Consider the following 13688-nt stretch of genomic DNA (forward strand, 5'->3'; position numbering starts at 1 on the left):
TAAATGCATGTTGTGGGAAATTAATTAAGTATAAGCCAAAATTATTATTAAGAGGCCAGCTTATTATTACCAATATAGCCACAGCTGAATGCGGTCGATCAGTTATTGTCTTCATTTCAAACAAGTAGTTGTCTTTTTATTAATAGGTCAGTGAACCAAACGTCTCATCTGTATTTTACAATTTTCATATCTTTATTTATAATAATCAGCATTTTTATTATTTTGTATTTTACAAATTTCATTATGTTAATCGAAAAAATAGGACCACCGTATCAATTAAATACATTCTTGACCTATGAAAGTCTTGCAGAAGTTCTAGAGTTATTTTGACAAACATTAGGTCTAAATTTTCAATCATTTTTTTAGTGATTTCGTTATAAATAAAAGAAATTAAATTATGCTTCAGTATACAGAAATCAATGAAAATTTAGCCAGGAAAGATCTTCATGTGTTTAGCATGGCGCATCACTTGACTTGCCATAATGTGATCTTTTATTACACTGATTTTGGGTTTCGTATTTCTTAAATTGTGAACCATCAATTTTGAATTAATTAGAATATAATGTACTCAGCCACTCAGGAGACCTACATTCCGGTGTAAAATATAAGAATCTGTGAAAAATTAAATCTAGTTCAGAACCTTCATTACTCTTGAAATCTCATAAAGAATTTTGTCTTGGAAACATTTTTGTGCAAATAGTTTAAGGGTTTATGTAGAGACACATATGATATACAACAAGATCAATAGTTTAAAGGTTTATGTAGAGACACATAATTGATAATTTTGATCAAATATAATATCCGATATGGTGGACATTAAATTCGATATGCTATTTAATATCATTGATAGTAACTAATAAATTTAGGTATGTAATTGATGAATGTTATAACCGTTACTACTGGAAATTATTGAATTTCCGACCACCTGAAAGTGATCTTAGATCAAGTTGAAAGCAAAAAGTGGTCGGAAATAACAACAAGAGTTTTTCCGGATACCAAAAGTGATCGGAACAAGACTTTTGACTTGATTTAAGATCACTTTCAGGTGGTCGGAAATTTCAGAATTTCCAATAATGCGCATAGTTATATATAGTCATTGGACGGCATGGACGCTAATATATTTCATTGCCATTTGAGCACTAGTGACAATATAATCTAACAAATTTATTTACCAAATCCCTTTCTACACTTTGAAAGATATGTTTATTATATTAATTAGAATGTGTAAATTTAGAAGATTTTTAATAAACATGTTAAAATAATAGTCATATTCTAGCAAGTAAGTTAGGAAATTTGGATCAAATGATTTTTCAATTCTAGCTCATTTTCTATGCCTAAGCTCGAGATCACACCAAGAACCGACAAACAATATTGTTATGTGCATAGCCAATAAAAGTATAGTTCACCGTCTCATGACATTTTTATTTTTTCAGGTGTTGACACTAACACTTTGGTATGTAAGACACCCATACACTCTCAAGTATTGGTAGGAAGGGCTCCTACTATACCTTTCCACAACTTGTAATGAGTGTTATCAAACTTCTTGCATGGTATCTTACTTAAAAGGTAATTGCTTGTCAAATAGCCTCACCGTACCCCATATATTTTGGGCTAAGCCCGAACTTATCAACACCATATTTATCATATCTTTCAATGTCAATTTTTACATTTCGCAACACTATTAGATTGAGGTGCATAAGGTGTCGTATACTCGTATACAATACCAACGCTTACATAGAAATCATCAATAATTATTTCGCATTCACTATCATGTTCACTTCTAACCCTTTTAATCTTACAATTAAGTTGATTTTTTATTTCATTCTTATAAACAATGATTTTTTCGACGGTTTCATTTATGTTCTTAAGTAAATACACTTAATAATAACATGTGATATCATCGATAAAAGTAATAAAAGGGGGTGGGGGAGGATTAGTTATGGTTCTTTTAAATTTTTTGTTGTCTATTACTTTTTTAATATAATTTAATATAATGAAGATTTGGGTTTGTGTCGGTAGAAGTACATATGTGCTATGGGTAAAGTTTTATGGTGCAAATATAGAGGCAACCTATCTTTGTCATGACAGGATTTGTTTGATGTAATTGTTCCACCTAATCTCTTGTTTTGTATGGATATTTTAGCAAACAAGAATATTTTTTCTCGAGTGAGACAAAGTGTAATCTCCAAGAACAGGAAAAAGATAAGAATAATTTAAGCATAGGTGTTAGTTGTACTTGACTTTGCAAATTTTCATCACATCATTAGTATGGCCAGAAAATGTGATATTACCCCGGCTTAACATAGTAGTTCGTCACCTGGTTTGATATTATGAGAAAAGATAACAGTGTGACGTCGTCTGATTTGATATTATGAGAAAAGACAACAGTGTGACAGCACGAGCTTAGTTCATTGATTTAGTAGGCAGTATTTGAGAGAACAGTGTAACAGCACAGACTTAGCTCATTGATTCAGTAGGCAGTATTTGAGAGAAGAGACCAAAGTTCAAAACTTGACAGCAGTAACAATCTTGTTTATTACACAAAACAATAACAATCCTGTTTGTAGAGAGGGAGGGATAATACCTAAAGGTTCATTCGAACTTATAATGCTTGTCAACCTCTTCAGATACATCCCAAGTGCAGCTCATGCCCTTTGGGAACTCGACCAAGTCGCCCGCCCCAATTTCAACACCTTCATTTGATCCGTCCGGGTACACTTTCACCTTCCCCTTCAGCAGATAGCACGTCTCCTTGGAAGAGTATGTCCATGGGAATTTGCTCGGAGGGCATCCCCACCTATATATATATTGGAACTTAGTGCTCCAGCTACACAAAGGCCTAAACTGATAGTTGAATTGCACATTAATAGTTATATGCTCGACAAGGCTTACAAAACTTTCCTTCTTGGTTGATTCATATCAACCCAGCTAACCTTGAGTAACAATAAAATGACTTCTGAGAAATGTTTTTCGAGCTTTTAGTGTTTGGATGCAACATGAAAGTCGGATAACATTTTCCTTGAAAAATGAAGCCAATTTGGGAGAGTTATTTTTCGCCAAAATGTTTAAACACCATTTTCCGTTGATTGCAAGAACTTTATATACTTATTCACTGTGAATTAAGCTAACCACACAAGATTAAAGAAAGAATTGAAAAGGGGGAGTGTGAGATGGAGTTACTTGGGCCAAGATCTGACTCCCAACTCAGAGAGTTTGGACTCGGGAGGGTCGGTGATGATCTTGATTCCGCCTTTCTCAATGGCCATCACGCCGCCGTGAGGTTCCGTCGAAGCTCTTATCACGATTCGGAGTGCTCTTTCGGTTTGGGTTTGGGACTTCAGTGAAGTAAAAGAGATAGAGTTGCGGCCCACCACTTTATACCTATTCTTCACTTTGGGTCTGTTATTAGGGTTAGCAGTGAAGCACCCACTTAATGCAACAGTGGCCATGGCTTTTTGATTCACACAATTCTCCAATTCTGCATACAAAATACTATAATGCAACCATTCACCCTTGGCCCTTTGCCATCCACTCATCCCTTATCATTTTCTTCTCCAATTTTCCTTTTCCTCTATGCCTCTATCTCATTTAACACTCTTTTTTCTTTATAAAATTTTAAAATAATGGTCAAATAGGTCATCGAACTGCACACATTAGTGTAATTAGGTCATTGAACTTTAAAAAGCAACAATTAGATCTCTAAACTAATCATTTTCTTGCAATTAGTCTAATTTATAAATTTTCTAAGTTGCTAACAAGTCACCTTTAATTTATTTTTTTTTAATTTAAAATATTTTTTAAAAATATTTATTATTTAAAATTTTAAAAAAATAAAATCTTTCCTGCTGGAGACGAAGAAGTTATCTTCGTCTCCGATTAGAGACGAAGAGACTCTACGTCTCCGGCCATGGAGACGAAGATAACTTTTTTCTCTCCGGCTACGGAGACGAATAGTCTCGTCGTCTCCATGGCCGAAGATGAAGAGACTCTTTATACATAATGCCACATTTGAAAATAAAGTCAAAAAAAATAATTTGTAGTAAGATTTAAAAAAAAAAATACAACATCCATTATCTTCTCACTTCAACATGATGCAATATGAATTTTGTCAAATTTAACTCTAGAAGAAATTAGCTCATAACTCTTTAACATGATACATTATTTACCATATTTATCATTCGTGCAAAACTATCAATCCTTATACCATGGACCAGGGTTTACATAGCACTGTGGACCCTAGTGCATGTGTATGTGTCTTATGTTTTAAGTTTTTTTTTTGTGTTTTGTGTTATGAAATTTTGTACATAAAATAACTTAGTAATTGTGTCTTATGTTGTAAATTCATGTGTCTTGTGTTGTGAAATTCTGTGTCTATGAACACAAATTATATACCTAAATCAGATTTAGAAAATAAGTAAATATAACGTGTATGTGACTTATGGAATATATTAAATATGACAAAAGAAAACAATCAATCCGTTGTAGTCTAGTTGGTTAGGATACTCGGCTCTCACCCAAGAGACCCGGGTTCGATTCCCGGCAACGGAAGCTTTTGTTGTTGCTTTTATTTTTCACGGCGAAGGAAAAAACAGAACATTGGGCTTGTAGAAGTAGCAAAAATTTATGGGGTGAGAGAGGCTCGAACTCTCGACCTCAGGATCACTCAGAAGCTATGAGACCTACGCGCTAGCCAACTGCGCCACCACCCCATGTTGGTGCATAACTTTTAAAGAAGACTATTATATTATGTTTTGTTATTTGTGTATTTTAGTATCTAAAGAAAAGCGTTGATACTAAGCACAGTTCCGGCGCTGAGTATTTGTGAAGAACACAGAATCTTCTGGGAGCTTCTCACTTTAGTGATTGCTGTTTTCTGGCATCCGCTTCAGTAGTATTCGACCCGCCTCCATCTTCAGGTTCGTAGTTGCTGACTCCGTCTATAAATCTTTAATTTGTTCAATTGTTTGCCTAAAATTTTGAGTTTTGAACTTTTTTTTTTTGTTTTGTTTTGTTTTTTTTTTTGTTTTGTTTTTTTTTTTTTTTTTTTTTTTTTTTTAAATGTTGAAAGGTTGAGTTTTGAACTTATTCAGCAATTTTTATTGTGTTTTTGCTCTAATTTTCCTAATTATTTTTGCCAATGTTGCCCTAATTACTTGGATCTGGTATCTGTCTGTAATTGTATATCCAGTGTTTAGCTCTCTAAAGGAATTGGTATATTGAAAAAATAATGTGCTCTATAATTCAGATAAGTATTAGCTTCCGGTCTAACAATTACCTCTGCAGAATGACCTACACCGATGAGTAGAAAAATCTTCTTTTCGAATGAGTTTCCATGTGTCTGGTTACAGAGTTAAATAAAAAACTTGGTATTTGAAAATTGAAATAAATAAATAAGACCTTTACATATTTTTTAAGAAAACTGGGAATGGGATGGTGCCACCGTTCTGAGGTATTCATGAGACAATCACATTAGTCTAGATTAACATTAGCCTATAGTGAAATTGTAGAGTAGAAAGCGAAATTGTGAAGTGCATCCGCTGGCTATTTTGAATTGTATAGCAGAACTGGAATCTATACTAAATGCCTGCAATTAAGTTCTCTACTTAAGATCATTGAAATCTTTTAATAATGTAAAACACATGCTTGTTTAGGAATGAGAATGGCAGTTGGTGTTCCTTTGCAAGGTTGATCAGTTCAAAAGAGTAAAAGGGAAAAGGAATGAGATAGCAGTCAACAAAGATGATGTTTTTCTCAAATCAAAACATTAGCAGCTACCTGCGATATTGGTGATTAGAAGATAAAGATAACATTTTAACAGCTATCTGCAAATCTGCAATAAGGCTTATTATATTCTAACCCACAGAAATAAAGATATATAAACACTACTACAGAATTCACATATAACGTCGGGCCTTTAACGTCGGCTATATACTTAGCCGACGTTAAAAGTCTATTTTAATTTTTATTTTTTTTATAAAACCTATAACGTCGGCTATTAACAAATAGCCGACGTTAAAGCCTATTTTAATTTTTATTTTTTTTTTATAAAACCTATAACGTCGGCTATTAACAAATAGCCGACGTTATAAATAAAAAATAAAAAATAAATAAAAAATAAATACAATACAACGTCGGCTATCTATAGAGCCGACGTCGTAGGTTATTTTATTGTGTATTTATTTATTTTTTATTATTTTTAACGTCGGCTATTTGTTAATAGCCGACGTTATAGGTTTTATAAAAAAAAAAATTTAAAATTAAAATAGGGTTTTAAAAATAGATCTGAGTGGTTTTGAAATCATTTTCACACCACCGCCCCTTTTCCCTTCTCCGCAGCCCGCAGCCCCTTTTCACTTCTCCCCAGCGCCCACCGGCCGGCCAGCAACCCGCCACCGCCAACATCACAGCCACCGGCCAGCGTCGGTTTCGCTCCTCCATCGCCCACCGTCATACCGCACAGCCACCGCCACACCGCACCTTCTATTCGACGCCTCCGCTGCCGAGCCACAGCCACAGCCGCCTAGCTTCCCGCTGCACGGCCGCCCACAGACGAAGCGCTGCACCGCCACACTGCCTTCCGCCGCACCCCGCTCCTTTGGTATTTTTTTAAATTATTATTTTAATTTCTAAATATTGAAATTACAATAATTATATTTTAAATTATTTATTAATGTATTTCGAATTTTAGGAATTGTTAGGTATATATTTTGAATTTTATAAGTTATTGGTTATATATTTGGAACTATTGATATACTTGTATTTTAAGATTTATTTGTAATATGTTTCGAATTACTATTAATTTAATTTGAATTTTACTAAATAATGTTGATATATTTGTATTTTAGGATTTATTGATAATATGGGTACAACATCTTGCCATCTTTCTAGATAATTAAGTGAATATTATCGAAGCTATCTTTCTATATAGTTTTGTTTGGGTTTCAATTGCTCTTGTTTCAGCTTTTGTTGGTTGGTTCTGTAATACTGGGAATTGTGGTTTGAGTCTCAAAGTACTAATCTTGATCTATTTTGTGTTTGTGCCCTGTTTATCTCTGCAGGTTGTGTTTTTTTCCCTCTACTTTTTAGAGTTTTAGGGTGATGTTGTGGATTTAGCAAGCTAATCAAGATTGTTTATCTGTAAAGAATCTGTTTTTATGCTTAATACATTAGTTCTTGTTACAAGTTGAAACATAGGAATTTAGTTGTCTAGATTGTATGATAAGGAGTTTGTGGATGTAAGCAAGATGTATGCTTACCTGTCCTCTTCATTTTGTTCTGCTCCACGTCCAAGTAAACCATTGGAAGTTGTTATTGCTGGTGCCGGTAAATTTTTAGTCGGTCTCAATTATATTTTCTTATTGGCGTTTTTGAAGAAATGCTATTCCTTTGCTACTTCTGTTGTACTAGAACGTTTAGGGGGATTATTCCACTTCAGTTTTACGTTGAAACAACCCCTCACTATGCTCTAAGAAATGTAGAAAGCTCCTTTCATTCTACTATCTTACAACTATCTTATAACCGAACTTTGAAAGGAGAAAAAGGAATTCAAAGAAATTTGTTTTCGTATTTCGGTGCTTGCAGGTTTGGCTGGGTTGTCTACTGCAAAATATTTAGCAGATGCGGGCCACAAATAACCGACGTTGAAGGGTTATTTTTTTTAATAAATAAAACTTTACAACGTCGGTTATTTTCTAATAACCGACGTTGTACAGTAGTTTAAAAAAAAAAAAAATTTCTAATAGTATACATAAAACGTCGGTTATTTATTAATAACCGACGTTGTATGTATACTATTAAAAAAAAATATTTTACAACGTCGGTTTTCATATAGCCGACGTTGTATGTTAAACATACAACGTCGCCTGCAACAACTTCGCTTTTTAGCCGACGTTAAAGGGTCTAAATAGCCGACGTTAAAGGTCATCTGTGTAGTAGTGAAACAATCACTTAGGTATCAAACATAGTGTTGTAGTGTTTTAAAGATTAGAGACTGTCTAGTGTTTTATTAAGGATACATCATAAATCTTGTATTGTTATTTATAATGTATTTTGTATTTGAACAATCTGATCTTATTCATATTTGATATTTTTGAATTCATCGCCCCCACTCAAAGGAAATTCTGGCTCCGTCCCTGATTGTTCTCTTCTTCCAGCTAAATGGCTGTAGATATGTACTCGGAGCGGCCACTCTTTGGTGGCGCCATCGCTTCTATGTTCCCTGTCCGCTTCCAGGTCTGCGCCTACTTGTCATTAATTTCATCTGCTTGCCTTTAATTATTTGTTCAAGTATTGATATTTAAATGCTGTAATTTGTTTATACTTCAATTCGAATTTTAGGACGTCAGTAATGTGCGCCAAGTTCCCGATCATCAGGTCTGTTGGTTTTAAATTTAAAGCACCGGTTAATTGTTAGTGTTTCTATACTGATTTTGGATTGTTACTGTAATATGATGTGAATTTTGGTTGTCCTGAATGATAGGAGGTGTTTGTGGACCCTGCGCGGGATGAGAGTTTGATTTTCGAGCTCCTCGATTTGAAACAGGATGTGGCGGATAACGGAAGTGCCACCTGGTTTCTTCAGGACCTTGCGAATGAGCAAGACGCCGAGGGCACCATGGTAATCGAGCAGTCAGGAGTGGTTGAGGCTCCTGGGCTGTCCTTCCGGACCTTGCCTGCCATCATTACTACTGCTGTTGGTCAAATGGTATGTATTTCTTATTTGCATGTAAGGAAAATGGGGAAAGGATGCAAAGATTTCAAATTGTGTATGCAACAATATTCATTCTCAGGCTATATCTAAGGGAAGACAAGGGAGGGAGGCACAAAACTTGGTCAAGGTCTATTTGGCAAATGTGCGTCTCAAGGAAGTGACTGCCGATATTCTGATCACTGCATATGAGCCTATTGTGATAAAGTAAGGAAGTTCCCTTTACTACCTGGTTACTTTCTTCATCTGCAACCCGGGTTTAATCTGTTGAAAACTAAAGAGTTAGGTTTATCTAGAAGGTTGTGTCTGTTTATGAATAGGTGTCAGTTATGGGTAGTTACTTACAGTTATGTATTTGTGTATATATATGTACTGTGTTTCTGTATTAGAAACAGAGAGAATACTAATATAATTTCAGTCTTATATTTATTTCCTAGTCCTTGATTCTTCATATTGCTTCCGCCTAACTGGCGGGTGGTATTATTCTCCACCCGCCAAGCCATTCCATCTTCCAAATTCAACATAATCTATCCCTTTGTAGATGTCCTGCTTGCAAATGTTTGTATTGACTTGCTCTAAACTTTTGGATTGTAGCTTGTTGAGCGAAAGTGCAAGCGCAGTCAGAGCTGGTGTAGCTGTTCCTGCTGCGCAAGCTGGATGTATGCCAATGGCTGAGGTTTTTAAACTTGCTGTTTCCACCTTCAAAGTGAACGATTGGAGACTTTTTGGTGCTGATCGAGGTTGAATGCTCCGAAGATTCATTTCCCGTGGTGAGGTCTTGCATCTTTCATAAAACCAATGTTGTAGAGTTTTTTTTTTTTTTTTTTTTTTTTTTTTTTTTTTTTTTTTGCAAGGGCTCAAATATTGGGTCTAGTTCTATCAAATATTAAGCTTTACATTTTCAACATTCTTTTTCTCCCTCAAGCTTTTTGATCAAATATATACTTCCATTACCTGCATAGACAAAAACTAATTGCGACAGATTGAATTCTATGCTTTACCCCCATATATATATATCCACTGGGACATCATTTTCATGAAAACTCCAAAGGGCAATATGAAAGCTGCCGAGAAAATTATTGATGTGAAATTTCACGAGAGACCCACTGGGTATGTGTGATCTGAAATAGGAAGATGAAAAGCACTTGTGATAGTGTAATCTGTCAAATAATTCAGATGACAGCGGTTTTGTCCCGGTCTTTTTTAGCCAGTTTTGCTTTACAATTTGAAGCACTGCAGCTGCAGGTGGGATGTGCATTTGTGATAAAAGTGGATTTTCCGGCCGCTGCTCGCCGTGCAACGCCATTTGTGAGTTATTGATTTGTTGAAATTAAGTTGGGGTTTGTGATGGGTGAAAGCTGAATATGAGTGCAAAAGATGAATAATTGTGAGTGAGCTAATGAACTGAGACTGTGAAGGTAGTGAAGTTTAAATTCATGGGGTGTTTGGTAGGATGGAATTGCAATTCCATTCTTACCGAACTCTATGAAATTGCAATTCCACGGAATTACAATTCATTCCAACCATGGAATTGCAATTCCACGGAGTTGGAACAGCGTCACTTTCAGATACTCATTAAAGAATTTTTGGTTGCTGAGGTGAGTGAATTCTGAATTGACTTGTCAATGAGGCTACAACCACCTCAATGGCAGCTTCACTCCTATAGTTGTAAATTTTGAGGAGTTTTTGCAGGTGTGACAAGAAAGGATGAGAACGAAAGAGAAAAAGAAAAAAAAAACGCAAAACAAATCTGAAATCTGAAATAATAATAATAATAAAAGCTTCATTAACGTGCCTGGTTGGGCGCTGTGGTGCACTTCACGCCAACCAAGCGAGAAGCTTGTTTTTCCTTGGCGGGATTCACAATTTTATTCTGTCTTTCTATTTGTCATAACTAATTTCTGAACCTATTGAAGCATAGTCAATAACTTCTCCATTTAGGTTCGAATTTACCACCTCCCATTGGGAGACCAACCTGGTGCCATTAGATCTGTTAGATGAAAGAGAGAGAAAATATGTGAAATGTAGATAGAGTAATAATTCGAAAATTGAATCTATAATATGGGTATAATTAAAACACTAAAATTTTCATTTTTCTAGTTTTTTTTTAATAGTAAATAATGGATAAAAATAAGTATATTATTTAATTTATGGATGGATTTGAGAGGTGAAAATGATATTATTTAAACTTAAAAAATAATAAAAATATATATATATGTGTGTGTGTGTGTGTGTGTGTGTGTGTGTGTGTGTGTGTGTGTATTCAAATGAGGACAAGTATATTATAGAGGACTGTGAGGACAAATGTAGTGTGTGCCATTAGCCGGTATGTCGTGTGCATGGCCGAATGTAGTCGTGTGCCACAATTAGGGGTGGGAATAGGCCAGACCCCTTGTAAGGGCCTATGTCCAGGCGTAATTAAAGCCTAGTTAGTCCTAGCTCGTTTAGTAAAAAGGCCAGACTTGAGCCAATTTCAAAGCCTATTAAACTAAACAGGCCGGGCCTATATAGACCAGGCTCGACCTTCAGGCCTACAGGCTTGGCATATATATATATATATATATATATATATATATATATATATATATATATATATATATATAGGGGAGGCTTCAAGTAAGAACCCTTTATTAGATAGGAACATAAGAACTAATTCAATCCATTCAGAATCTCTTAATCAATGGTCAAGATAATTAGGCATCTTAAAGAGCATCTTTACCATAATTAATTACAAAGGACATTAGTGTAATTATGTCCACCTATCAATTAAAATCAAATATTATATTTAGATTCTTTCCAAGATTTTAGGATGACAAAATAAGGGAGGACTCCTGTTGATTGGTGAATTTGCATTCTGCGACTGCATCACCTTCGAACGATCACCAAACAACAAATTTCGGAAAGAGAGACTACGACCACAGATCAACGAATATTACTACTCAAGGATGGCCAAGGGCAACAATGAAGGAAACATAAATATTTATTCCCAAAATCTGTATGTACTAGTGTGTGAGATTAAATTGAGTTGTGTCATTCATACTCCTCTGTGTAATCCAACAAATGAATGAAAAGTGTCGTTGTGTTGTGTGGCTACTCTAGATTGGTAGGGAATGTTGAACAATAGTGGTTTGAACATTTAGCAATCACCATGCTATGATTCTGTCAAATTTGCAAACTGGGCAGTCGATATGGCACACACAATTTAGCATAAGTGCATGACATTGTCTATAACATTAATCTAGTTTCCGTGAATTCAATGGTTCAGTATTTTTGCACAGTATGACACACATAATACAACTCATGTACACACGCAAGGAATTTAGTAATATGTACCCTCCAGCACTCCAAGGATCTCTCAAACCATTAGTGAATACGATGTTGCTTCCAAACCTTTTCAGCACTAATTTTATGTCCTGTAATGTTATTAGATACAATGAGTATTGTCACCATCATTAAACTTTGTTTATTTATTTTTAGAGTTAATATCATATGAGGTCCTCTGAGTATAGTAGTTTTGTCACATTTAGTCTTAAACTTTCAAATTGACCATCTGTGGTCCTTCGACTTTCAAATTTAACCATTTGTGGTCCAAGTTAACCACCCATAGTCCTTAAATTATTAAATTTTAACCAACCATGGTCCTTTCAAGAGGACCATAGCTGGTTAAATTTCGAAACTTGAAGGACCAGTGTGGTTAACTTGGACAACGAATGGTTAAATTTGAAAGTTGAAGGACCACAGATGGTCAATTTAAAAATTTAGGACTAAACTTGACAAAACCATTATACTCGGAGGACCTCAGATGGCATTAACTCTTTATTTTTACATTAAAGAAAAAAAGAAGAAGACATACATGGCCTCCAAAATAGGTAGTGACCCAATGTGGTCTGGGTGGAACACCGTATGCACTCTTACATTGCTCGATGTAGCTTTCAACATCAAATGAACTTTGAGGGAACATGGTGTCATTGCCAGTGCTAATGGTGAACACAAGATCACTGCAAATCTATTCCACAAATTAAATATTAATCTCTAGTTAATAAATATACATTTACATAATTATATTTAATCTTAGCCAATGTTGCAAAAAGCGCTCGGCGTTAGTCGGGCGCCTTAACGCCTAGAACAACTAGGCGTCCGAGTAATACGAATATATCATATGTACTTTTCCCACTTAGTGCTGGGAGTTGTTAGATAGTTTGTTATAATTTCACAAACTAGTCAAGTACAAAACAAACCACTCGACCGAGTTGTGTGCCAACTCGACCTATTAGTTAAATTAGGCGCCTAGGGCACTTAGTCGGTCGATTAATCGGTCAGCCAAGTAAAAGCCGCCTAGGACTGAAATCGCCTCTGCCTAGGGACGTCTAGCGCTTAGGAGGGAGGTTGTCTAGACCGTTATAAATAAATGTGAGCATGCACATACATACATACACGTACCTGCCAACTCCAACTTAAAAGTGAAATGTTATCGGTTACACTAGTTGCATTTATATAACAAGAGCTATTGCCTGCAATGGCAACTAGACCGGCAAATATTCGATCCAATATATCCGTTTTATTTGGAGCTTCATCGATGCCACGGCATATCATATCAACGGGATAGATTGGTGGAATGTCAAATTTTGCATTTTGAATGTATACGGCCTCTAGGTATGATACGAGATCCGATACATCACTTAGATTTCTGAAACAAAAATATAAAAATTAATACTCCATATATATATATATATATATATATATATATATATATATATATATATATATATATATTAGTAATCACATGAGAACCACCATCTCTATGAATACATAGAATCAATATGGTGCATTAAAAATGAGATCTATGAATATCATTAATTAGGAGATTCAAAATTCGTGTGTGCATATGGGGCACGTGCTATGTGCATATCCTATGTTTGCACGCAAACACAAACTTAATATGCAAATTCAAATTTTGAATCCCCAATTGCAGCTATATGCA

At 35.1% G+C, this 13688-nt stretch overlaps 3 protein-coding genes and 2 non-coding genes across 8 annotated transcripts; 2 read left to right on the forward strand and 3 right to left on the reverse strand.

The window, feature by feature from the left end:
• Positions 1-2429: 2429 nt before the first annotated feature.
• Positions 2430-3572, reverse strand: LOC109176773. The gene is made up of 2 exons (XM_019326164.1): positions 3181-3572; positions 2430-2797 (listed from the first exon to the last, which is right to left on the reverse strand). Exons 1-2 carry the CDS (start codon positions 3534-3536, stop codon positions 2593-2595), a joined length of 561 nt encoding a protein of 186 aa, XP_019181709.1. The 5' UTR covers positions 3537-3572; the 3' UTR covers positions 2430-2592.
• Positions 3573-4475: 903 nt separating this feature from the next.
• Positions 4476-4548, forward strand: TRNAE-CUC. The gene has a single exon. It is a non-coding gene; the product is annotated as a tRNA-Glu (tRNA).
• A 76-nt stretch (positions 4549-4624) lies between these two features.
• On the reverse strand, positions 4625-4709 carry TRNAM-CAU. Its single transcript is given in 2 exon segments — positions 4625-4660; positions 4672-4709. It is a non-coding gene; the product is annotated as a tRNA-Met (tRNA).
• Positions 4710-4764: 55 nt separating this feature from the next.
• On the forward strand, positions 4765-9666 carry LOC109176772 (probable ran guanine nucleotide release factor). Of its 4 annotated transcripts, none has more exons than XM_019326161.1 (6): positions 4765-4916; positions 8115-8232; positions 8338-8373; positions 8480-8704; positions 8790-8914; positions 9302-9666. In XM_019326161.1, exons 2-6 carry the CDS (start codon positions 8158-8160, stop codon positions 9450-9452), a joined length of 612 nt encoding a protein of 203 aa, XP_019181706.1. In that variant the 5' UTR covers positions 4765-4916; positions 8115-8157; the 3' UTR covers positions 9453-9666. The 4 variants fall into 4 exon arrangements, with proteins under 4 accessions (XP_019181706.1, XP_019181704.1, XP_019181705.1 ...); XM_019326159.1 differs by having other exon boundaries at positions 4767-4916; positions 8154-8232; XM_019326160.1 differs by lacking the exon at positions 4765-4916 and adding an exon at positions 6308-6598.
• Positions 9667-11940: 2274 nt separating this feature from the next.
• Positions 11941-13389, reverse strand: LOC109176740 (lysosomal Pro-X carboxypeptidase-like). The gene is made up of 3 exons (XM_019326134.1): positions 13148-13389; positions 12561-12713; positions 11941-12120 (listed from the first exon to the last, which is right to left on the reverse strand). The coding sequence occupies exons 1-3, from the start codon at positions 13298-13300 to the stop codon at positions 11941-11943; spliced, it is 486 nt and encodes a 161-aa protein (XP_019181679.1). The 5' UTR covers positions 13301-13389.
• Between the last annotated feature and the right edge of the window lie 299 nt (positions 13390-13688).

The sequence above is a fragment of the Ipomoea nil genome, unplaced genomic scaffold (assembly GCF_001879475.1).
Source record: "Ipomoea nil cultivar Tokyo-kokei standard unplaced genomic scaffold, Asagao_1.1 scaffold0755, whole genome shotgun sequence".
Classification (NCBI taxonomy): Eukaryota; Viridiplantae; Streptophyta; class Magnoliopsida; order Solanales; family Convolvulaceae; genus Ipomoea; species Ipomoea nil.

What these genes read in the sequence shown, in the direction of transcription:
- LOC109176740 (XM_019326134.1), bottom strand. Translation starts at nt 13,300, where the DNA reads ATGATATGCCGTGGCATCGATGAAGCTCCAAATAAAACGGATATATTG. An exon ending in TTTTAAGTTGGAGTTGGCAG is followed by an intron (nt 12,714 to 13,147) that starts GTACGTGTATGT and finishes TTTGTGGAATAG; the next exon opens with ATTTGCAGTGATCTTGTGTT. An exon ending in CTACCTATTTTGGAGGCCAT is followed by an intron (nt 12,121 to 12,560) that starts GTATGTCTTCTT and finishes ATAACATTACAG; the next exon opens with GACATAAAATTAGTGCTGAA.
- LOC109176773 (XM_019326164.1), bottom strand. Translation starts at nt 3,536, where the DNA reads ATGAGTGGATGGCAAAGGGCCAAGGGTGAATGGTTGCATTATAGTATT. An exon ending in GGAGTCAGATCTTGGCCCAA is followed by an intron (nt 2,798 to 3,180) that starts GTAACTCCATCT and finishes ATATATATATAG; the next exon opens with GTGGGGATGCCCTCCGAGCA.
- LOC109176772 (XM_019326161.1), top strand. Translation starts at nt 8,158, where the DNA reads ATGGCTGTAGATATGTACTCGGAGCGGCCACTCTTTGGTGGCGCCATC. An exon ending in TGTTCCCTGTCCGCTTCCAG is followed by an intron (nt 8,233 to 8,337) that starts GTCTGCGCCTAC and finishes TTCGAATTTTAG; the next exon opens with GACGTCAGTAATGTGCGCCA. An exon ending in TATGAGCCTATTGTGATAAA is followed by an intron (nt 8,915 to 9,301) that starts GTAAGGAAGTTC and finishes TTTGGATTGTAG; the next exon opens with CTTGTTGAGCGAAAGTGCAA.